Below are 24,810 nucleotides of genomic sequence, written 5' to 3' on the forward strand. Positions count from 1 at the left end.
TGACCCTAGTGAATCAGCTAATAATTATTCTAACTGTCTACCTGATATAATTTGAGAAATAATTAATACTTTTGATTATTATGATCTCACGTAATGAAAGGTCAGTGTGCGATGTAAAGATCCCAGATCGCGTATATGAACCGACACAGTCCAAGCGTAATAAGGCTAGAGCTCATAATAAAAAACCAGCGTCAAGATGAAAAATAATTTTAACAACCATCGCAAAAATTTTCGTGTTTATAAAAAAAGGAGACTATATCTCTGAAGGCAGGCCTACAAGTAGTGCTGCTAAGGTTAACACAAAACTAAATGAACGCCGTAGGTTGTGGGTTCGATTCCCAACCAGGACAGATATTTGTTTGCATGAACATGTCTGTTTGTTCTGAGTCTGGGTGTAATTATCTATTTAAGTATGTATTTACAAAAGAAAAGTAGTATTTGTAGTATATCAGTTGTCTTGTTTCCATAGCACAAACTCTGTTTGGTTTGGGATCAGATGGCCGTGTGTGAATAATGTTTTAGGATATTATTATTATATATTTATTTATTCTTAAATTATATATTTTAAAAATGAAATTGCCAATAGATTTAAGATGCCATAATAAATAGGACACGTCGTTTTTAATCAACGATCTCTGGTCTAAATCCGAGCAAGCACCACTGAGGAGCTATGTTCACCGCCGCCCATAGACAAAGGCAATGTAAGAAATATTGACCATCCCCTAACAATGTTCTTGAATAACATAGTTGCCAAGGTCCTTCGTGTATGTCAGTTAAACTGGTTCATCTTTCAAACAGGACCACAACAATTCTGAGTGTTACTGATTGGCGGTAGAATACGTAAAATTTAGGGTGAAATCTACCCGGAGGAGCTTGTAAAAATTCCTACCACCATATTATGCTTAATTGTGTTCATAATTCATCTCGGGTTCAGCGGTTAATGAAAACAGAATGAAGAAACCTTTATAAGTTGATAAATGATGATATTATATGTAATTTATTAGTATTATTTCTTTTAAAAAATAAATTCATATTTGAAAAAATAAAAGTATGTAATATAATTGCAACTAAATTTATTTCAACAATATTGTACAAATATCATAATTATATTAATAGCAGTTAACATAAGATCATAATTTTCACTTTAGAGTTAAACAGTCTAATTGTCCGCGTTAACAATTATCTGAACAATGGGTTCTGAGCTTATAATGGCAGGTCCAACGGAAATTGGCTCGTAAGAGTCGACAATAGCAGGGCCGGCAGAAATCTGCTCGGGTTTAACGATGGCAGGTCCAACGGAGATTGGCTCGTAGGAATCGACGATAGCAGGGCTGACAGAAATCTGGCCAGGGTTAACGATCGCAGGTCCAACGGAAATTGACTCGTAAGAGTCGACGATAGCAGGGCCGACAGAAATCTGCTCGGGCTTAACGATGGCAGGTCCAACGGAAATTGACTCGTAGAAATCGATGATAGCAGGGCCGACAGAAATCTGGCTAGGGTTAACGATCGCAGGTCCAACGGAAATTGTTTCGTAAGAGTCGACGATAGCAGGACCGACAGAAATCTGCTCGGGTTTAACGATGGCAGGTCCAACGGAGATTGGCTCGTAGGAATCGACGATAGCAGGGCCGACAGAAATCTGGCTAGGGTTAACGATCGCAGGTCCAACGGAAATTGACTCGTAAGAGTCGACGATAGCAGGGCCGACAGAAATCTGTCCAGGGTTAACGATCGCAGGTCCAACGGAAATTGTCTCGTAAGAGTCGACGATACCAGGGCCGACAGAAATCTGCTCGGGGTTAACGATGGCAGGTCCAACAGAGATTGGCTCGTAAGAGTGGACGATAGCAGGGCCGACAGAAATCTGCTCGGGGTTAACGATGGCAGGTCCAACAGAGATTGGCTCGTAAGAGTCGACGATACCAGGGCCGACAGAAATCTGCTCGGGGTTAACGATGGCAGGTCCAACAGAGATTGGCTCGTAAGAGTCGACGATAGCAGGGCCGACAGAAATCTGCTCGGGGCTTACGAAGGCAGGTCCAACGGAGATTGGCTCGTAGGAATCGACGATAGCAGGGCCGACAGAAATCTGGCCAGGGTTAACGATCGCAGGTCCAACGGAAATTGGCTCGTAAGAGTCGACGATAGCAGGGCCGACAGAAATCTGCTCGGGGTTAACGATGGCAGGTCCAACAGAGATTGGCTCGTAGGAGTCGACAATAGCAGGGCCGACAGAAATTTGCTCGGGGTTAACGATGGCAGGTCCGACGGAGATTGGCTCGTAGGAGTCGACTATGGCAGGGCCCACGGAAATAAATTTGTGATTTATTGCAGCCAGTTCTTCCCTAAACTAAGCTACGCTAAGGAACGTAGCGAGTAAAACCACTTTCATCTTGTTGCTCTATAAAGATACATTAACATTTATTTCTATACTCTATGGGACAGTTTCGACAATTTATATTTGTATGTTTATTATTAATGAATAAAATTCAATTTAAATTCTAAATTAAATTTTACATTTTGTCATTAAAGTTACAAGGAATAGGATAACTTAATGCGACATGTCATACAGTTATGAACCATACGTACCTGTGTTTGTTGAATTGTATAATAAACAATGATTCTTTCGAATAAATTTTACTTTTTATAACAATTTTATCTTTCATTTATCACCTCTGACGTGTTATATTTATTGCTGCATAATCGCTTTCATTTTAATATGCTTAAAATTAAGTTATAAATTATTATTATAAGGACTAATGATTGATTGAAACGGTTTCCGGTATGGAACGCTATTAAGCGGTATTGTAAATAATTACAATTACAATTTGATTTCTTAAGGAAATATATAAACATAATGTAGCAATATAAAACGAAGTAATAATGTCCTCCAGACCGATTTCGACCACGGCGGCCAATCTCAAGCCAACTACGCAGAAGATATAGTGCACTAACACAGGTGCACTCTCTTTTCCCTAACCCTCATAATCCGATGGGACGGCAATCCGATACGACCGGAAAGAGTTCAGGCGCAGGACCCAAGGCTTTACGGTCTTTTCCGAGGCACAGGAGTGTACACACTTCCAACTTCCAGACTCCGGGCTGCTACTAAGAATTTTCTGAAAGAAAAACCCAATATCTTACATAAATACAAGACAAATAAACAGTGATAATACACCTGTACGCGGTCACAAACAAAATACAACATTAAACTACAACGAGAACATCACACTGCGCAGAGGTGGTTGGACCTCTACTATGGATATATCCTACCAACCCGATGATTACAATGCTTCATTTTTGGATAAAGTGAAATTAATAATATCCTCAGAAATCGCTATCCTCAGAACCGAGCTTAAATCTACCATTGCTCCTTTGCAAAATGACTTAAAAAATCTACGAGAAGAGGTTTCCAGCTTTAAAAACTGCTTAGAATTCTTAAATAACAAATTTGAAGAATTTAATAAAAGAATAAATAACAGCGAGACTGAAATCAAACGTATATCTGAGCAGTGTCTGGAAGTCAATTCTCTTAAGTCAAAGGTAGAAGCCATCGAAGTCGAAAACAATAGCCGCGAGCAATGGTCCCGTAGATCCAACGTAGAGATATATGGAATACCCGAAAAAAAAACGAAAATTCACCATTTTACAGGACATCGCTGGCAAGGCCGACTTCAACCTCAATGTTAATACAGACATAGATTTCATCACAAGAGTTGCTTCTAAGGACAAAGATGTTAAAAGAGCTAAACCTATTATTGTAAAATTCCTTTGTCGCTGGAAAAAAGATGACTTTCTGTCTCGAGTGAGAAAACTTAAATTGAAATGCCATGACATCGGCTTCTTATCAAATAACAAGAATATTTATTTCAATGATCATCTTACAAGTACAAATAAGTTACTGCTACAATTGGTAAAGAAGACTTGTAAAGAAAAATCCTATAGATACGTATGGGTTAAAAATTGTTGCATAATGGTACGCCGAAATGATACCAGTCCGGTTTTACATATAGTTAATTCTTGTGATGTAAAAAAAATTGTTTAAGTACTATCGTATATTGCAAAAAAAGTATTTCCTACATTATGTTGTATTCTCTTGTTGTTATTTTGTATGTTATAAGGCAGGCTCTGTATGGCTATTCAATATTCTTATACTGCATTTTATTTATGTATCATTATCCTTATTTGTTATGTTTATTCCAAGTGTATTTCGCTGTACTTGTTTCTAGAATAATATACTTAATGCTTATATTGCTAAGAGCGTATTGGGCAATTCGCAGCTACATTATTCAAATATATTATTTGCATGAGAGCGGTAATCACTTATCAGGTGTTACTAGTACATTTGCTGAACAATTAGCAAATATTTTAAATGATATTTTATTGTGCACAATTGCCTTTTCCGCTTATAATGGCTAGGGATCTTAGTATTATTTATCAAAACGTTCGTGGACTCAGATCAAAAACTAATATTTTTTATAGGAACCTTATTCATGTTGACTGTGATATTATATGTCTTAGCGAAACCTGGCTGAATGAGTCTCTATTTGATTCGGAATTCTTCGACACACGGTATTCTGTATACAGAAGCGATCGTGATTACACTTTACGAGGAGATAGCTTAGGTGGCGGAGTTCTGATAGCCATAAGATCTCATCTCAATATTCACTCCTCATCTAAAATAAATTTGACAAATTCTGCGTCTGAAGTGATTATCATTACAAAGTTAGCTTATCAATTAACTTGCTACCAACATCTAGATTAGTGCATATATACTGTTGTTATCTCCCTCATGGTAAATACCACTATGAAACATTATGCGAGTTTTTTGAATTAGTATCGTCAGAACTCATTTATAATCCTGACGACATTTTTTTAATATTGGGAGATTTTAACATTTCAAATGCTAAATGGAGTTACTGCCAGAATAGTATGGATCTTCAGAATATTTCTGACAATGACATTCTTATTGACTCTATATTCCATTTTCTGAATTTTAATAACTTAAAGCAATACAATACAGTACCTAATATTAATAATAGATTTCTCGACTTAGTTATAAGTAATTGTGAATGTTCAATAGTAAGACACAGCGACCCACTTGTACCCGAAGACTCACATCATCCTACATTACTCATTTTACCTAAGATAACCGTACCGCGTGCAATTTCTAAGGCTTCTCGCACCATACGCATGTTTCATATAGCCGATTATACAGCAGTTAATAGAGCTCTGGGTGACATTGATTGGTTTGATCTCCTTAGTGAATCAGATATTACAAAAGCGGTAGATTTATTTTATGAAACGGTTAACAATGTTATACGTGAAATGGTGCCAACAAAAACTGTTGTATGCAACCGTCATTATCCATTCTGGTACTCAAAATCCTTAGTAAAGATTATTGCTGAAAAACTTAAATATCACAAAAAATGGAAAATGTACAACAGAAATATGGACTATGATACTTTTTGTTTATTTTTTTTTTTTTTTTATAGAAAAGGAAGGCGGACGAGCATATGGGCCACCTGATGGTAAGTGGTCACCAACGCTCTTAGACATTGGCATTGTAAGAAATGTCAACCATCGCTTACATATCCAATGCGCCACCAACCTTGGGAACTAAGATTTTATGTCCCTTGTGCCTGTAATTACACTGGCTCACTCACCCTTCAAACCGGAACACAACAATATCAAGTATTGCTGTTTTGCGGTAGAATATCTGATGAGTGGGTGGTACCTACCCAGACGAGCTTGCACAAAGCCCTACCACCAGTAAATTTATTGCGGGAAAGACAAAAAAGGGTTCAGATTTATTGCTACGACAGTTACATTAATTATTCCGAAATTCAAATTAAAAAGAACAGTAAATTTTTCTGGACTTTTGTTAAATCGAAACATGCTTCTAATTGCTTCCCTGAAACTATGTTTTATAATGATTCAGTTGCTACTGGTGGCAATGATGTTTGTCAACTTTTCAGCCAATACTTTAATTCGGTCTATGAAGCGACAGTTTCTGGCATTTCTGATCATGATTTAGATAATGTATCATCCAAGACGCATTTAAGTATTTGCTCTATAACTATTACACAAGAGATGGTCGAATGCTATCTTAAAGGTCTTGATATCAGAAAGGGATACGGGCCTGATGGCATTCCTCCTTTATTTTTAAAATCATGTCGCGCTACTCTATCATATCCGATCTATTTGTTATTCAATAAATCGTTGACTACTGGTAATATGCCTTCTGTATGGAAGCGATCATATATAGTACCAATATTCAAATCAGGTAATAAGCACGACATAAAGAATTATAGACCTATTTCTAAATTATGCGTCATAGCGAAAACTTTTGAGAAAATTATCTATGATTCTATCTTTCCTTTATTACGTCCAGTTATTCTTGAACAACAACATGGATTTGTTAACTGTAGATCGACAGAGTCCAACCTCTGTGAGTTAGTGCACCGTGTTTCTTCATCTATAAATAAGGGCAACCAGGTGGATGTAGTTTATACCGACTTCTCCAAGGCTTTTGATAAAATTTCACATAACATATTACTTAAAAAATTGAAAGAAGTCGGTATACACGGCGATTTACTTCGGTGGATAAGTTCATACCTTCGAAACCGTAGCCAGGCTGTGACAATCAAAGGTTATTGCTCATCCTTCTTTCCTGTCTCTTCAGGTGTACCTCAGGGATCTCACCTTGGCCCCCTGCTTTTCAATTTATATATTAATGACGTCAATGGCATAATTAAAAACTCATGTATTCTGTTATACGCAGACGATATGAAAATTTGTAGAGAGATTGCGACTCCGTTGGATTGCTCACTTTTGCAAGAGGATCTAGACAGATTGTGTCTATATTGTAAACACAATTCTCTATATTTAAATATAAATAAATGTAGCGTCATTCCTTTTTCACGGAAACGCGATCTTACTATATATGATTATCGTCTAGACGGTGTTGAGATTAATAGAGTGACCGAGGTGAGAGACCTGGGCATACATCTGGACAATAAGTTGACCTTCGGTTTGCATATAAGTAAGACAGTGGCTAAAGCTTGTCGAATGCTTGGTTTTGTGTTTAGAACGTCGAAAGATTTCAAGAAAACTAGTACCCTAACTCTTCTATATAATTCCTTTGTACGACCTATCCTCGAATACGCTTCCACTGTTTGGAATCCGCATTACAAAACATACATACACCGATTGGAAAGAGTCCAAAATAAATTTATAAGATTTGTGCGTTTTAAGGAATTTATACATAATAATGAATGCTTAAATACGTTATCACTCGCTGACAGAAGAGCGATCAGAGATCAAATATTCTTATTTAAATTAATTAATAATTTAGTTGATTCCCCGTTTCTCTTAGGTTGTATTAGTTTCCGATGCTCTCGAATCACCACACGTAAATGCTTACTTTTTAATCCGTCACTCACCCGAAGCAAGTATGCGCAAAATATATTTGTATACAGAGCCTGCACCGATTACAATAAACGATTTAGCGAAATTGATTTTTTTACAACAGAGAATGTTAATAAAATAAGAAAATTATTGAAAGAATACTTGTTTAATAAATAATTTATAAAATTAATATTTTTTTGTAAACTAATAATGTATATGTATATTGAATCAATTACTTGCCATAAATTGATGATTTATGATGTTACTTTAATTGTTGAAATCAAATTTAAATATTTTTAATAACATTGTTTATATTTATGTTCATTAATATTATTGTAATTTAACTTCTTGATTTTTTTTTTTTTTTTAACTTTGTAATTAGTCGATTTGATTGTACTCGTAGATTGCATTGTATTTTTGTCTCTTTCTGTTGTCTTTTTTACACGCATACTCTAACATTTGTACTATTTTTAAGTGGAAACTTTATTGGTTTATGATTTAGTAATAATTCCTTAATTCTATGTAATAACACACTGTATGTTTCCCAAATATAAATAAAAATAAAATAAAATAAAAATAAAAATCTTTTTATTGGCCTGACCTGGAAATTGAACCCAGGACCTCCGGGTCTGCGGCCTTACATCAAGCCACTAGACGAGGCAGTCAAGAACGAAGTATATAATGACAGTCATCAAACGAAATAAACAGCCTTACTTTCGTAGCTAAACTAATTCAATAACTTGTAACTAGCTAGGCTAATTCAATAAATGTTATCAAAATTTATTCAACATAGAAGCATGATATAACCGGTTCTAAAAAGAAATAGTTTGAGAACAATTTGCGACAAAAATTCAAGGATTTTTTTTAATCTGTCTTGTAATTGTTTTCAAATTTTCAGTATACAAATAATAGCCAGGAGACGAGAAGCTTAGTTAAATTGTTATGTATGTATGTTGCACGATATATCTTCAATATTTAGTTACGTTATAAATAATAAATATATAATATGTTGACCGCTTTACAGCACTACTTGTGTTGTAGTGATTCGGTTTGGAGAGTGAGTGAGTGAGTATATTCACAGGCACAAGGGACGTAATTTCTTAGTTTCTAATTATTCTGGGACATGGGCGATGGAAGTAATGAGTAACACTTTTGGTGGTGACCACTTACTATCTGTGCCAATATTAGAGCTGTTCTGTAAGAGCAAACTCTCACCGCAATGAACACAATGACAATGAAATGTCAGTAAGTGATGTGCGACATTGATCATAATAATTATAACATTTCAAGAATACACGCATCAAATAATTATAAGTCTGTTGTCAACGTTTCTCGGGTGAGTTATGAAGTGAGTTCTTATAGAATAACAGCAGGGCCCAGATAATCGTCAATATCATGTAGAAATAAGTTGAGTTTACAAACTTGATTAGAAGAAAAACATCAGACTAGGATGTTCTTTGTTAATGCTTTACCTAAAAATCTCAGAAATAATTTGCAACATGAAAGATAAAACTGTCAAATGTTATATTTAATTACATCAAACAATTATAATTTACGAAAACATCAATCAATGTAATTATTATTATAATAATATATTATGTTGTCCCGTGATTTTTATTGGTTATTATTTTTATTTACTTTTTTATGTTTTACATATTCATGGATGAGTGTCACATGGATTACAACTATACATAAAAAATTATAATACCTTTATAATATATACAGAAGTACATTCATAGTTAAAAATATACTTTTAAATAAACTAAAAGTTTAAACATATGAAACGAATTTTAATTGAAAATTGTACGAAGCAAGCTTGAACCCTTAGGAAGGATATAGGCTACTTTTTATACCTAACACCTGAACCACCCCTAACACGTGGGCGAAGCCGTGAGAAAAATCTATTCGTCACAGTCAGGTGTTCGTATAGTTCAATTTGATTGTAGAGCAGAGACAAGCAGAGACGAGATTCAATAATATTTTGTCATGGTCGTTATTCTTAGAAAAAGTATGAGCAACTAAATACTAAAAATATATATGATCGAAATCGAAAAAGTTAAGGTAAGCAGAATTTCGATGATTAATGGCTGATGAACAGAAAATTACAAATAATAATTAATGATTTATTTAATGCAGGCAATGGCTTCTATCTATGCAAAAGACGCAAAGTGTCTGCACAAATGTGTGTAACTAAACTTCAATACTTAATTGTTATTTTGATTGTAATTTATTAAAACATATATCTCTATTTGATTAAACATTTTAAATATTATTATTTTATTTTATTTTAATTTTTTTATTCAATATGAAATATTTTACTTTTTCTGGAATTAAACAAAAAAAAAATCTCATTGCTTTAGTAATGCTTGCATGTATTTTTTATTTTAGCCTATTGGACGTGTTATAAAATTGTGTTAACTTTTATTGTTTAAGTAATTTTATCTTATTTTATCTTTTACTGCACTGAATGTAGCGTTTGTGTTGGCAGCATTTGTACAAGGCGTAGACTGAAAAGCAGCCTAGCTGAGACCTTTTCACCTAATTATCAAATATCATATTGTTAACTCTTTTTTTATGGTTTTGTACCTTAATTTATTTTGTCTTTGTTTCCTTTTGGTAAATAAAGTTATTTATTATAATTACTATTATTTATGTATCTGTAAGATGTTTTATAAGGATAGTGGGAGTATTCGTTTTTATTTTGGTCACCTGATGGTAAGTGGTCACCAACGCCCATAGATATTGCATTGTAAGAAATGTTAACTATCGCTTACATCGCCAATGCGCCACCAACATTGGGAATTAAGATGTTATGTCCCGTGTGTTTGTAATTACATTGGCTCATTTACCCTTACTTACTGCTGTTTTGCGGTGGAATATCTGATGAGTGGCTTAGTAGTTACTCAGACGAACTTGCACAAAGACCTACTACCAATAAAAAATTAGTGAATGTAGTAATACGTAAATAATGTCGAAGAAAATTGGTTTGCTTTGCATTTTGTACTTGATCAGAGTATGTAATTATAGACATCAAGACAGAGGGACAGACACATACTTGTGTGAAACTAAAAGAGTTTTGTCTTTTTATCCTAACCTTAGCACATGTTTATCATTAATACTTTTTACATCTATGTATATATTAAGTTATCACATTCTACTGTTTTAAACAAATACAAAAAGTTATATGTCTAACAGGTTTCTTTTTTATTTTCATAGATTTTATTCAATAATAGCTAAATAAATTCGAATAGAATTGATTTATTGAGGTAGGTCCTCAGGTCGGTCGAAATAGAAAAAAAAACAATTTTTATTAGAATGCTATGAGTGTATGCTTTATATGGAAATTATTTTATTTCTCAATAACGTTGTTTCAATTTGGCTAAATTTAATCATATTTTTAGTCGATACGCTCTTGGCAGAGTGGTCATGGTCGTGATGAAGTAGTGGTTGATGTTATTCTCTTCAGGATCAGGATTACGCCATATCTCCTCGTTTGTTGCTATCCTAGTACACCTTTGTAATGGTCCGCCCACCGCTAATCTGATTTAGTCAGTCCATCGCTTAGGCGCCTAACCGCGAGGTCTGAAACCTTCAACACTGCCTTGAACGACAATGCGTTCTATGGAGTCACCGTTTCTTCTAGAAGCGTGGCCGAAGAATTTTAAAATACGCACCCGGAATGTATTTGGCAGACGCAATATTTGATTATTAAAATTGATTCCGTGTGTTCTTTTGGTTATTTTTTTTATAATAGAGGGGGCAAAAGTACAGGAGGCTCACCTGAAAAGTGACTACCACCGCCCATGGACACCTACAACACCCGAGGGCTTGCAGGTACGTTGCTAACCTTTAAAAAATGAGTACGCTCTTTTTTTGAAGATCTGAATGTCATATCGGTTCGGAAAAGTCGTCGGCGAAAGCTTTTTAATTGCAATGCCCTTTTATGTCATTACTCTATGAGAGCTGCACACACTCGTTACAAAAATAACTTAAATTGCTCTTATAATACTTATTACACTTGAATAATTAAATAATTCATTGCCAAATTATATAAAAAACGCAAAAACAATATATATTTATAAAAAATTACTTAAAGATCACATTTTCAAAAGTTAATGCTATTAAATAATCATATTTCAAAAATAATGTTCTTAAAAAATTTCTAACAACATGTAAACCGGCCTTTATGCTATTCTCAATAACAAGACAATTATTGAAATGTCCTTACATATTCACAAATGTTTTTGTTAATCAAGTTTTTTGTAATACCGTCTATTTATTTGCGCACTCTGTATATTAATTGTAACTAATTTGTTAAGTTTATTTATTTCTCCTCGAAGTAATTGTAATCTTGAGAAATAAAGTGATTTTAAACCGTAAACCGAATACGTATTAATAAAAGTTTATTAAGAAACCTAATCTAGAGTGCTTGAGCGATGTTGTGAACCACGTCCATTTTCTGTTACTTTCGAAGTCTAATTGTTTTTTATTTTCTATTATCTTTCAATTACAATAAATGATGACAAGATGCCCAAGATCAGCTATTTAAAACCGAATTTAAGTGAAAGTGTAAGATATCGTATTCAAACGTTCTTGTTTATATTTAAACAATTTATCAGGATTGAGAACTTATAACTTAATCTGGTGGTATTCACTGGTGGTAGGGCTTTGTGCAAGCTCGTCTGGGTAGGTACCACCCACTCATCAGATATTCTACCGCAAAACAGCAATACTTGATATTGTTGTGTTCCGGTTTGAAGGGTGAGTGAGCCAGTGTAATTACAGGCACAAGGGACATAAAATCTTAGTTCCCAAGGTTGGTGGCGCATTGGCTATAAGCGATGGTTGACATTTCTTACAATGCCAATGTCTAAGAGCGTTTGGTGACCACTTACCATCAGGTGGTCCATATGCTCGTCCACCTTCCTATTCTATAAAAAAAAAAAAAAAAAATCTAATGAACATATCTCTTAATCCTGTGTTAATCAAAATGTTGCTCAACTACCTCTTATCAAATTTATCAAAATTTTCGATAAGCAAAATATTAATAATTTTATAATAAAAAATAAATTTACAAGGATAAATAAAAAAGGGTATTACTTTTTAAATGAAATTATTATTATAAATATGAAATTGCAAAACGCATTTGACGTATATTTACACAAAAATGCACAAACAGCTGACTCTTAGTCATCAGTAATTTAAAAATTTAGTTGAGCTGGTCGGGTAAGGTGATCACGGGGGAGGGAACTACGGGGAGTTGAGGGGTGCCGATTTCGACGGGAGTAGGAACGACGGGGAGTTGTGGGTTGCCAATGAGGACTGGGTCGGGAACGACTTCAGATACTTCAGCATCGTCAACGACGATCACTGGGGTGGGGGCAACTTCCTCGGCGTTGATGGGCACGTCGATGACATGAGTTTGGGAGTTGATGTTCAGGATGATTTGAACAATGGGGGAGGCAGGGGCGTTCACTGAATCATCAACAAATTCGGGACCAACAGCGATTCCCTCTTCTTCATCGATGATAGCGGGTCCAACGGAGATTTCTTCTTCACCTTCAACGATAGCGGGTCCAACGGAGATTTCTTCTTCACCTTCAACGATAGCGGGTCCAACACTGATATCTTCCTTGTCGACGATAGCGGGGTCAACGAAGATAGCTTCGTATGAGTCATCGTTGACAATGGGAGATGGGCCAGTAATGTCTGGCTTGACCAGGACTGGGCTGGCGAATGCCACGGCCACGAGAGCAGCGGAGACGAGTAGGAATTTCATTTTTAGCTGAAAGTTTAAAATAATTTATTAGAGTTATACAAAAAAAACTAAAATAAAAAAAAAAAAACACTTGTTGAATTTTGACTAAGGCAAATATTACAATCAATTATATGGTTTAGTAGACTTATGTACCTTTTGTTTTAGTTTTCAAACAACTGTACACTTGAAACAAAATTTGTAGTTTTTATACTTAACGTTATCAGCGATGAGCTACAGCCGTTGTTATGCCTAGATAATATTGATTGCTGTTAATTCCTATTTAAGATAAGTATTCTTAGGATTAACGTATGATCGATATGGTAAGCAATTAGTTGGTATAAGAAGGTTTATTTTTTTTATTAATTATGTGGTTAGTTCTCATTGGTGCGATTTGTGTTTGTAAATAATTACTTAGTAATTATCTTTAACAAATTATTTTAAAGAGGAAGTCTTTGCTTGTTTGTGTTTAAGGATCTGTTATTTATCCCTTACATCCCCCATGCGCCACCAGTCTTAGAAACTATGATGTTATGTCCCTTGTGCCTGTAATTACACTGGCTCACTCACACATCAAACTGAAACACAAAAATACCAAGTTCTGCTGTTGCCGTAAAATATTTGGTGAGTGGGTACCTACTCCGGCGGGCTTGCACAAAGCCACCATCGAGTAAACTAATAATGTAGCAATTATTTAATTAACAGTTCAAAAAAAAAAAAAAACAAAAAATCAAAAAAATTTTAACATTTATTTGCGTAGGACATAGTTAATATTGTAATCAGGTTACAATACAGAAGCTGGGGTTGAGTCTGTTATTCGGCTGTAAGTAATAATAACTGACAATTATTATTGTTAAGCAGTCCGGATCGTAATTACATAAATAAATAATCTATTTAAGGATTAACAGTTTAAGTCAAATCCTCATCAACATTTGCTTATCACGATATATTTAATTATAATTTATTATTTTTATTTGATAAAATTCATTTTACGGCGAATTTGTTACTATTGTTTTATACTATTGTTTTACAAATTATCGAAGTATTGAAATTAAATTATTTTGCTTAATAATTTAGAATTCTACGTTATTATTTATAGTTTAAAAATATATCTGCTGTTAAAAAAACAGTGAATAACATTGGTACATTTTGTAATGAGTTCAATCCATTTTTTCTTTATTCGCTTATAACTTTGTCAGTATGAAATGTATTTTACTGGTGGTAGGGCTTTGTGCAAGCTCGTCTGGGAAGGTACTACCCATTCATCAGATATTATACCGCAAAACAGTAATACTTGGTACTGTTGTATTCCGGTTTGAAGGGTGAGTGAGCCAGTGTAATTACAGGAACATGGGACATAACATTTAAGTTTCCGAGGTTCGTGGCGCATTGGCGATGTAACCGATGGTTAACATTTCTTACAATAGCAATGTCTATGGGCCTTGGGCTTAACATCAGGTGCCCATATGTTCGTCCGGCTACTTATATGATAAAAAAAGTGGATGTTTGTTAGGGTTTCATACTTCAAGAGGAAAAACGGAACTCTGTCAGGAGCAGTTTGTCCGTCTGTCAAGACGTAGGTTGAAATTCGATTCGATAGTATTTAAAGTCTGTGTTCGGTTGTTTATGCCGCATACTATGACACTCGCAAGGAAAACAAAACCTATAGGGTACTTCCCGTTGCCTTAGAATCATTAAAATTTTCGAAGTAGGAACATCATGTAGTACAAATACAAAGGAAAATCTGTAATAGGTAAATTTGTGGTTAATTCACGTAAAACAAAATTGCGATTACTAACTTATTTGCAGTTGGTAAACTAATTGCGATCTATATCAATGTATGGGGTTACAGTTTTCAAACGACAGAGTTAAGTTTCTTCTTTAATTTCGACTCGTTTTCCGTGATGGACGAACTAATTACATATGTACAAGTTTGTACGGAATGCTTTTATTATATTGTTAGGAATGTCTTCCGATGGGGCGTGGCCTAGAGGCGCGACTTGATCACGTGATTATCATCATACATATCATAAATTGTACGTTTACTTTATTGTAGTATTGTTATTTTGATTTATCTCTTTTTAAAAAAGTCGAGATGGCCTAGTGGTTAGAACGCGTGAATCTTAACCGATGATCGTGGGTTCAAACCCGGGCAAGCACCACTGAATTTTCATGTGCTTAATTTGTGTTTATAATTCATCTCATGCTTGACGGTGAAGGAAAACATCGTGAAATCGGAAACCTGCATGTGTCTGATTTCATTGAAATTCTGCCACATGTGTATTCTACCAACCCGCATTGGAGCAGCGTGGTGGAATAAGCTCCAAACCTTCTCCTCAAAAGGGAGAGGAGGCCTTAGCCCAGCAGTGGGACATTAACAGGCTGTTACTGTTACTGTACTGTCTTTTTAAAAAAACCTATTTCTATCTTGATTTGTAATAATATTATATTAATTGTCAAATCATATCAAGAGCTATAAACATATAATATAATTATAATGATTCTTTTAGTAATAACTCTTGTATATTATTTTATACACACAATCAATATTTATCATCTATATTTCCTTTAGTGAATGATAGGTGTTATCAAACGCTATATACACATGTATAAGTAAATCATACCCAATTGCATTTATTATTATATTGTACAAACAGTAACTACTGTTATTATGATAAGTTGATGGTGTATTTATTACACAAAAAATGATGTTTTAATGTTTTTTTTTAATAAAAATGTTAAGCTGATAATGTGGCAAAGAAAAAAAAATACGGGTTTTTGTTTTATAAGATACTATAACCTCAGGAAGATTGTATTCAGTTTGCGAAATTGGAATAGTTGAATTAGGAGGTTGTTCTTATTATTTCTATCATACTATATGATATACTGTTTTGATGCGTCTATTCTTGAAATGTTAATTAATATGGTCAACGTCGCATATTACTTTCTGAAATTTCAAGACCGTTTTCAGCTGCGAGTTTCGAGATTGTTCTTACAGAATAACCTCATTGATCGAAAATGTCAATACAATTTAGTCATATTGGATTACTTACACAATAGTTTTAATGATAATATAATTTACCGACGTTTTGGCATTGATATAGAGACATGCTGCGGTCGCAATGTTGGTTACCGCGGTATGCGCCGTAGCTGTGGGTGGCTTGGGAATCTGCCGCATTGACCATTATGGAGGGATGTATTATTAACTATCGACCGTAGTTCATTTCATGTCATAAATGTACATGTATTACAAATACAAAAACAATTCGTGAAATATTTATTTTCAAAAGCATCAAGTCTCGTAACAAAATTAGAATATTATAATACTAAGTAAAAGGTAATATATATGTCTAATTGTCATCAAAAGTTCGACTCAACCATTTGGATGAATCTGCAATCTGAAATTTAATTGCAAGATAAATACATATAAGAAAAGGATACAGCAAATAAGTAAAGTTACTCATGGGTTAAGTTAAATAAAAGCAAACAATTCTATCAAAATGCCATGGGCGAAGTGAATATATATTAACAGGATTGTTAAATGCTTCTAACGTATCAACATTATCAAACCTAAAATGATATTTATAAGTCACCCGTTATATTAGAATAGATTATTACCTTTGCCTATATACTACGTCATTATGAATGTAAAACATTAGTTAAGGAAAAGCTAGCTAGACCAGCGTAGCTCCTCTAGTAACACCCACACCGGAATTCGTTAGATCGATAAAGGGCGAATAATTTAAATTCAGAATACGATTGTATAATTTAACGTATAATATATTTATATACTGGTGTGTTTATATACGTAAATAGTTTGAAAATTGCCAATTATCAATTTCTTTAGCTTTTTCTTCAAAAACGATAGGATTTTCATATAAATTTCATCCCTTGCGTTACTACCTCAGGAGTTAAATTTTCAAAAATCCTACCTTAATGTTAATCTACTGTATAAAATATTGTTTAGGCTGTTTGTTGATACGTCAGTTAGTGAGTCAGGTATTCTTATATACATAGATAACTACGTTTTAAACAACTCGTGATGCAAGAATTGTTCTATTTCGTTATTCATAAAGTCCAAAAGGAAAACGTACTCGGTCCGTTTTTAATCACAAAATGTTTAACAAACGAATAAATCTGTTTCATACATACGTAGGTGCATAGAAAGTTCGACCACACATACATTCGAAAAGCTATATGTAGCATCAGTACAAGTCTAAACAAAAGTCTTTTAAATTATTCATTTTTTTAATAATGCTATAAATATATTGTATATATGTATATGTTTATAATGTGTCAGTTATGTTAAACGTATTAAAAATATATAATAATAAATCCATTATTAAGATTTTGTTATAACTAAAAATGAAATATGATTTAAAAAATTGATCAAATAAGGCTTGACAACTTACAATGAACTTTTAAACTTTGCCCGGTGTCTGCTTCAGCCCCGGGTGTATGCCTAGGTCTACAAGGCACCAACCCAGGGGCCTCGCCAGCCGAGTGACTCCATCAAGCCAAAACTAATATACACTAATCCCTCAAACGTCAAAATACCTACTGGCCTAATCTAATTACTATTACTCCCATAAAGAGTCGAATTGCAATTTTAAACAGTGTCTCTTTTAATATAGGGAGGTGGACGGATAATTTAACCACCTTATGGTAAGTCGACCGCCGCCCATAGACATTGCCAATGCAACCTTGTACACAAAGATTACAAGTCATGTTCCTTGTGTCTGTAATTACACTGAAGCTCATCCTTCAAACCGGAACATAACAATATTAAGTGTTGCTATTGGGTCGTAGAATGATAGATAGAACCTATCCAGATAGGCGTGCTCAAAGCCCTACCACCAAGTAAAAAGTGTCAATTTAAAATAAGAACGCATGTTCTTACTTGATCTTTAATGCATAAGAAATACGAAAATATCAGCAAAGTTTGTTAAATAACGAAGGTGTTGCATAATTATTTTAGTGTATGCTTAATATTATGTTATAGTGAACATTTTTGTTGGTGAATGTATTCGGTATTAAACGCTCGCACTCGTTTGCAGGTGCGGGTCAATATTCTAGATGTAGGATAACTCTCGACCGGTGCCTATCTACTGGATTTCCCCGCAAAGTGTAAGAGCGTCATAGTTAATAATTTTCAAACTCAGTCACACAAATAGCTTTACAGACCTATGTGACCATTATGTGGCTTCGAGTAAATGTTTTACCGGTTTTAACTAGCTACAATTTAGCGTGGTGTACATACATATTTAAGGCATTAATGTTTGTTAATTAAACCATATCTTTTACTTTCCGGGATGAAGTATTCTATATTGTTGAAACTAATCATTAACTATTATATAATATACAATATGTTGTACTACAATAAATGACAATTCGCAAGCGTTTTTTTTTGGAGTCTACTAAAAATAATTCTTATTACTTTTATTATAAATGAGAAAGAGAGTTTGTTTGCTTATTTATTTACACTTTCACTTCTTAACACTTCAAACGATCATCATGAAATTTTGCACACTCGTCAGGGGTGAAGAAATGGACATGGGGTAGACATGCACCTGCTCCCCACTTAACACGCGGACGGAAACTAATATATTCTAATTTTGATTATAAACAAATATGTACCTGCCTATAATAATATATATAACTGCCTCGTTGGTCTATTGGATTGATGTTAGGCCGCAGACCCGGAGGTCCTGGGTGCAATTCCCAAGTTGGGCCAGTAAAAAGTTATTGGGTTTTTCTATCAGAAAATTCTCAGTAGCAGCCCTGAGTCTGGAAGTTGGAAGTCCCGTGCCTCGGAAAGCACGTAAAGCCATTGGTCCTGAGCCTGAACTCTTACCGGTCGTGTCGGATTGCCGTCCCATCGAATTATGAGAGTTAGGGAATAGAGAGTGCGCTTGTGTTTGCACACACACTTGTGCACTATAATATCCTGCGTAGTCGGCTAATCCCTCTTGAGATTGGTCACCGTGGCCGAAATCGATCTGTCGAAATCTAAAAATCAGGCATAATGTTATGTACAATGTATATATGTGTCCTGCAAGCATATTCATGGAAGAGATTACTACTTCAGTAATAAGACTGCCCGTTGCAAGTTTTTATTTTATATAGTTTTGTTTTTTTTTTTACTTTTATATTTTTTTTTTTTATTGAGTATGCAATAAAGATATTTATTATTATTATTAAAAATATACTCTGTAATATTTAGATCTGCAAGATGATATATTCTACACGATATTTAGATAAAACGAATATTGTATACGGAAATGATTCGATTAAAAAATATTATGCATATCCCAACGCTCTTGGTCTACGATTGGAGTAAAATAACTCAACAGGCTCCCGGGTTCTCTATTATTCTCCGCATAGAATGAGATTTGCTGTTCGATTCCCATCTCTAAATCCAATTCCGTCCACCCTTTAACAGCTGCATTTACACGGCAGGTGTTTCAAACGTTTCCGTGGCAATTTTTGAAGAAATTAAATTTACACATTCGAACGAGATCAGGAAATCTTTTGCGTGATTGTTTCGGAGATTGAATTTTTTGTTTAAATATCGGCTACGTTGTAATTGTATGTTCTATGTGTCGTGTCTTGTTATTTGTATACTTTGATATTTAATATTCAAATTGATCTACTATAATATGAGCGTCAAATGAAATATGAATTTGTAATGTGTGGTTTGGTTTTTATTTTAGTTTTAGAATATATTAGTAAATATGTACTTGTTTTTTATATACTTATAAATTAATGTATAAATTATATTTATAGTGTTTTGCTAAAATTTTATGTAATAAAATAGATTATTATGTAGTGATGTTTTGTTTTGAAATAACATCTACATTCGAAGAGATAAATTCTGAGCTTCATAATTTATAACTTCGGTAACAACGGTTTTCAAACAATAAAAAATGTATCAAAATCGGTCTATTCGTTTCGGAGCTACGATGCCACAGATATACACGATAAATTTATAACACCCTCTTTTTACGTCGGGCGCTAATAACGAAAATACAAATAAAGTAATTAATTGAAATCCTGCAACATAGGCATGGTCCATATACGTAGGAAAGCCACGCAGTATTGATCTATGTGCCTTGTGCGAGTAGTGACAATAATCGGAATTCCGATTATACCAGAGGACTGCTGCTTTCATTCTGGATTCCGACAATGCAAGTTTTAGATTATGCAAGTCGGTTAAGTGGAATATTAATTAGTTACATAAACACGTACTTTATTAAAATTTTATTTCCGACACGTTTTACTAAAAAATTACTATTTTTAATTAAATTTGAATTTATATAAAAAAAAATTAAGCCGAGATGGCCTAGTGGTTAGAACGCTTGAATCTTAACCGATGATCGTGAGTTCAAACCCGGGCAAGCACCACTGAATTTTCATGTGCTTAATTTGTGTTTATAATTCATCTCGTGCTTTTCGGTGAAGAGAAACACCGTGAGGAAACTTGCATGTGTCTAATTTCATTAAAATTCTGCCACATGTGTATTCTACCAATACGCACTGGAGCAGCGTGGTGGAATAAGCTTCAAGCCTTCTCCTCAAAAGGGAGAGGAGGCCTTAACCCAGTAGTGGGACATTAACAGGCTGTTACTGTTTACTAAAAATTTATTCATTTTAAATACAATCTATTACAATCAATATAATTTAATCATCATTATTTCGTAAGCCTGATTAAGCAACGATAAAACATGCGAATTATGAGACAGGCGACATTTTGTATTTAAAATATAATTTACAGGAAGTCCGATACTGAATTAATACACCTTACGTTATCTCGTCGAAAGCCGATAGGTTGGTTTTCATTGCAAAATTGCAAACTCAATCAGAGTACTGGCGATAAATAATTCCGTGATATTGGATCCAGCCTTGAGGCTAACAGGTATGAGAGCTGTGAGCTTATTGGCAATTATTATGAGTACTACACGGGTGATATTCCTGTTAATTTCTCTCATATATTTATCAAAATAATGTTTCGTTGTTTGTGTCGTATGCGCTCCAAAATCATTCAACCGATTGATCTAAACTTTTTAGAGTTATATCAACTTGCGTGAAGTTTTCTGGCAAAATATCAACGAGTTATCCGTTATTATATTTGTTGTCAAAAAATAAATAAACAAGTATTAATATAATCTTTCTCCAGCAGTTATAAGTTTATTTATATTAGTTAAAGAACATCTGTCGTCTGTTTTTTTCCCACCGTCCACTGATATACCTCCCTTCTATCCTTCTATCCAAGCATCATTTTTGTTTAATATAATTAATGTCCAGTATATTAAGACATCGATAATATCACTCATACACTAATCATTAATACACGAATTCATCAACAACCTTTACTGTACACCTTTCAATTATTAAAACGTTGTATATTTTTTTGCATCTTTTTTTTATAAAATAAGAAGGCGGACGAGCATATGGGCCACCTGATTGTAAGTGGTCACCAACGCCCTTAGACATTGATATTCTTAGAAATGTCAACCATCGCTTACATAGCCAATGCGCCACCAACCTTAGGAACTAAGATTTTATGCTGTTTTGCTGTAGAATATCTGATGAATGGGTGGTACCTACCCAGACGAGCTTGCATAAAGCCCTACCAGAAGTATAAACTTATCCCTTATTGATAATATGCTGCTGATCAACAGATCAATTATCATACAACAATGATTTCACTGTACAAAGTTCTATTACATTTATTACAGTTTTGGCTACGCTCGCTAAAAAGCGGTCGTGGAGTTTTTTTTTTTAAATTTAATACCTTTGTCAAAATAAGCTATATAAAAAAACTATTTAGTACACTTAGGGATAGTGCAGCTTTCCATTAGTGAAAAAATATTTAGAATTCAGTATTTACAAACTTTACCCTCTAAATATTAATAAACAAATTTTAACTATATTTTCAACTAACAATTTTTATTTTGTTTTGTATATTGATTTTTATTTCGTTACTTAAAAGTGATGTTTCTTATTGGATATAATAACTCGTAATATATTTTGTCGAAAAGTAATTAAGAGATAATGAAGAATTCCAAAGGTTCAATATCTATAGTAGTAGTAACAGCCTGTTAATGTCCCACAGCTGGGCTAAGGCCTCCTCTCCCTTTTAAGGAGAAGGTTTTGGAGCTTATTCCACCACGCTGCTCCAATGCGGGTTGGTAGAATACACATGTGTCAGGATTTCAATGAAATTAGACACATGCAGGTTTCCTCACGATGTTTTCCTTCACCGTCAAGCCCGAAATGAATTTTAAACACAAATTAAGCACATGAAAATTCAGTGGTGCTTGCCCGGGCTTGTACCGACGATCATCGGTTAAGATTCACGCGTTTGAACCACTAGGCCATCTCGGCTTTTTATAGACAATATTTATGGCAATATCTATAGAGCTTTTTATATTTCAGATTTATTAACTACAATGCTTTGGTAGCGAACGTTAAATCAAAGCGAAATACTTGATATATTTGGTTTTATATTTGATGAATATGTTAAATGAATCTCATTTCGCCTTTGAGACTATGCTTTTAAGTAGGCGAAACAAATTCAATGTGACGTAATTACTTATGCAAACAGACTTTTATTTTAATTTAACTGGTGCTATGTACTGGTGATAAGGCTTTTACGAGATGGACTGGGTTAGTAGTTATTATACCGCTACAGGAGTTAATATGTAATGTTCTGTTGATATTGCATGCCCATTCTAAATTTAAAATATTAAAAAATAACGAGGGTAGATTTAAAATTATTATAATTTATATACAGTAACAGTAACAGCCTGTTAATGTCCCACTGCTGGGCTAAGGCCTCCTCTTCCTTTTGAGGAGAAGGTTTGGAGCTTATTCCACCACGCTGCTCCAATGCGGGTTGGTAGAATACACATGTGGCAGAATTTCGATGAACGAATTAAACACATGCAGGTTTCCTCACGATGTTTGTATGTTAATTGTAAATTGACAAATACTTCGGTAGGTAAAATCGAGTATATTTTACTTATTTTAAAGGGATATTAAAAACACATTTGTCGACTTGAAAAATGTTTTTCACAGATATTGCGAAACATCTCAACATTTATAAGAAAAATACATTTTTGAGGTAGATCATATTATTTTAAATGTTCGTTGACCTTTGTATTGTACACATTATTAATACGAAAATGTCGACAACCCTAGTTCCAAGGTCGTCGATCAGTTTCTTAGATAAACAGCGCGGAGGGCAATCCGTCGAGGCGTACACGAATGGCTTACACAAACTTTCGAAGAAAAATATTAGTTTTATATTCACTCCGATTTCTGTTTTAGAACTTTTGGAGAAAATAAATATTTTTATTTAACATCGTAAAAAGGATATTATTTTATTATTTCTTTCGTCACCAGACGAAGATTTTGTATAAATACGCATTGACTTTGATTAATGAAATTAATCGAAATGGCCCAGTGGATAAAATCTTTACCGAAGATTGCGAGTTCAAATCCGGGCAAGTGTCACTGAGTTTTCATTTACTTAATTTGTGTTTATAATTCATATCGTGCGCTGCAGTGATGGAAAACAAAGTAATGTAACCTTCTTGTGTGAGATGAAAATCTTCCACTTGTGTACCAACCCACATTGGAGTTGCGTAGTGCAGCTCCAAGCTTTTTGCAAACATTTGTCCTCAATAATATATATTGGCTAGTCACGTCAGAATGGCTACCGAGTCGAAATCGATCAGAAAGATATTCAATGCGAATTGCTATCGTTAAAAAGTTTTAAATCATGATTTCATATCTTTAGGTAAGGTTATTAAACTGTTCTTCGCATCTTATAAACGAACGTCAGAATATTAGAATACACTGATGTCCTGGATAAATTGTAGATAAGAGGCGTCTCGGGAGCGATTTCTGTTCCAATTTTTTCTTATTTTTTGTCGTATCGATGTCTCGCTGCGCAGTTAGAGGGATCGAAGACATAAAATTAAACAGCGTCGTCCAATCTCATAGCAATCGCTTTCCATTTACTCATTTAATATTTTCGATAAGATTTATCGTATAGTCACATAATTAATACAAATTATTTAAGTTGAATTTTAGTAAAATGATTCATTCAAAGTTTTTGAATTATTTTTTATCTTATCATAAAATAGTTCACCCGAGAGATTCTAATGAAATGAACTGAGTCACAATAGCTTCTACACTACATGATAATGGATCAGTTTTTTTTAGTTACGAGACAGTTTAAGAAATATTAACCATTCCTTACATAGCTAACGCGCAGCTAACCTTGGGAAAAAGGATGTCCATTATACCTGTAGTTACAATGGTCCACTCACCTTACAATATGGAACACGACAATACTAAAGTATTGCTGATCGGCGGTAGAATGCGATGAGTTGGAACCTACCCAGATGCTTGGACAAATTCTTTCCACTAAATATAATACGTATAAAATGAGCTTCGAAAATATGCAGATCACAGTTATATAAGTGTTTCGTTTTTTCATCGGATGTACGAAACCCTAAATATTGGTAGGAAACTACTGCATTAATTTCGGTTTCCCACAAAATCCACATACCGTAAAATGGACAAGATAGTGTAACAGGATAATTCAACAATATAATTTTACAGTATTAAAT

General features: G+C 34.1%; 2 protein-coding genes across 2 annotated transcripts; both read right to left on the reverse strand.

Annotated features, from left to right (window-relative positions):
- Window positions 1–1,159: 1,159 nt before the first annotated feature.
- Window positions 1,160–5,198, reverse strand: LOC126781790 (uncharacterized). Its single transcript, XM_050506828.1, has 3 exons — window positions 5,190–5,198; window positions 1,937–2,353; window positions 1,160–1,870 (listed from the first exon to the last, which is right to left on the reverse strand). The coding sequence occupies exons 1-3, from the start codon at window positions 5,196–5,198 to the stop codon at window positions 1,160–1,162; spliced, it is 1,137 nt and encodes a 378-aa protein (XP_050362785.1).
- Window positions 5,199–12,622: 7,424 nt separating this feature from the next.
- Window positions 12,623–13,192, reverse strand: LOC126781798 (uncharacterized). Its single transcript, XM_050506840.1, has one exon. The coding sequence runs from the start codon at window positions 13,190–13,192 to the stop codon at window positions 12,623–12,625; it is 570 nt and encodes a 189-aa protein (XP_050362797.1).
- Window positions 13,193–24,810: the final 11,618 nt, after the last annotated feature.

This window comes from Nymphalis io, chromosome 1 (assembly GCF_905147045.1).
Source record: "Nymphalis io chromosome 1, ilAglIoxx1.1, whole genome shotgun sequence".
In the NCBI taxonomy this organism is placed as follows: domain Eukaryota; kingdom Metazoa; phylum Arthropoda; class Insecta; order Lepidoptera; family Nymphalidae; genus Nymphalis; species Nymphalis io.

What these genes read in the sequence shown, in the direction of transcription:
- LOC126781798 (XM_050506840.1), bottom strand. Translation starts at nt 13,192, where the DNA reads ATGAAATTCCTACTCGTCTCCGCTGCTCTCGTGGCCGTGGCATTCGCC.
- LOC126781790 (XM_050506828.1), bottom strand. An exon ending in TTAACCCCGAGCAGATTTCT is followed by an intron (nt 1,871 to 1,936) that starts GTCGGCCCTGGT and finishes GTTAACCCCGAG; the next exon opens with CAGATTTCTGTCGGCCCTGC.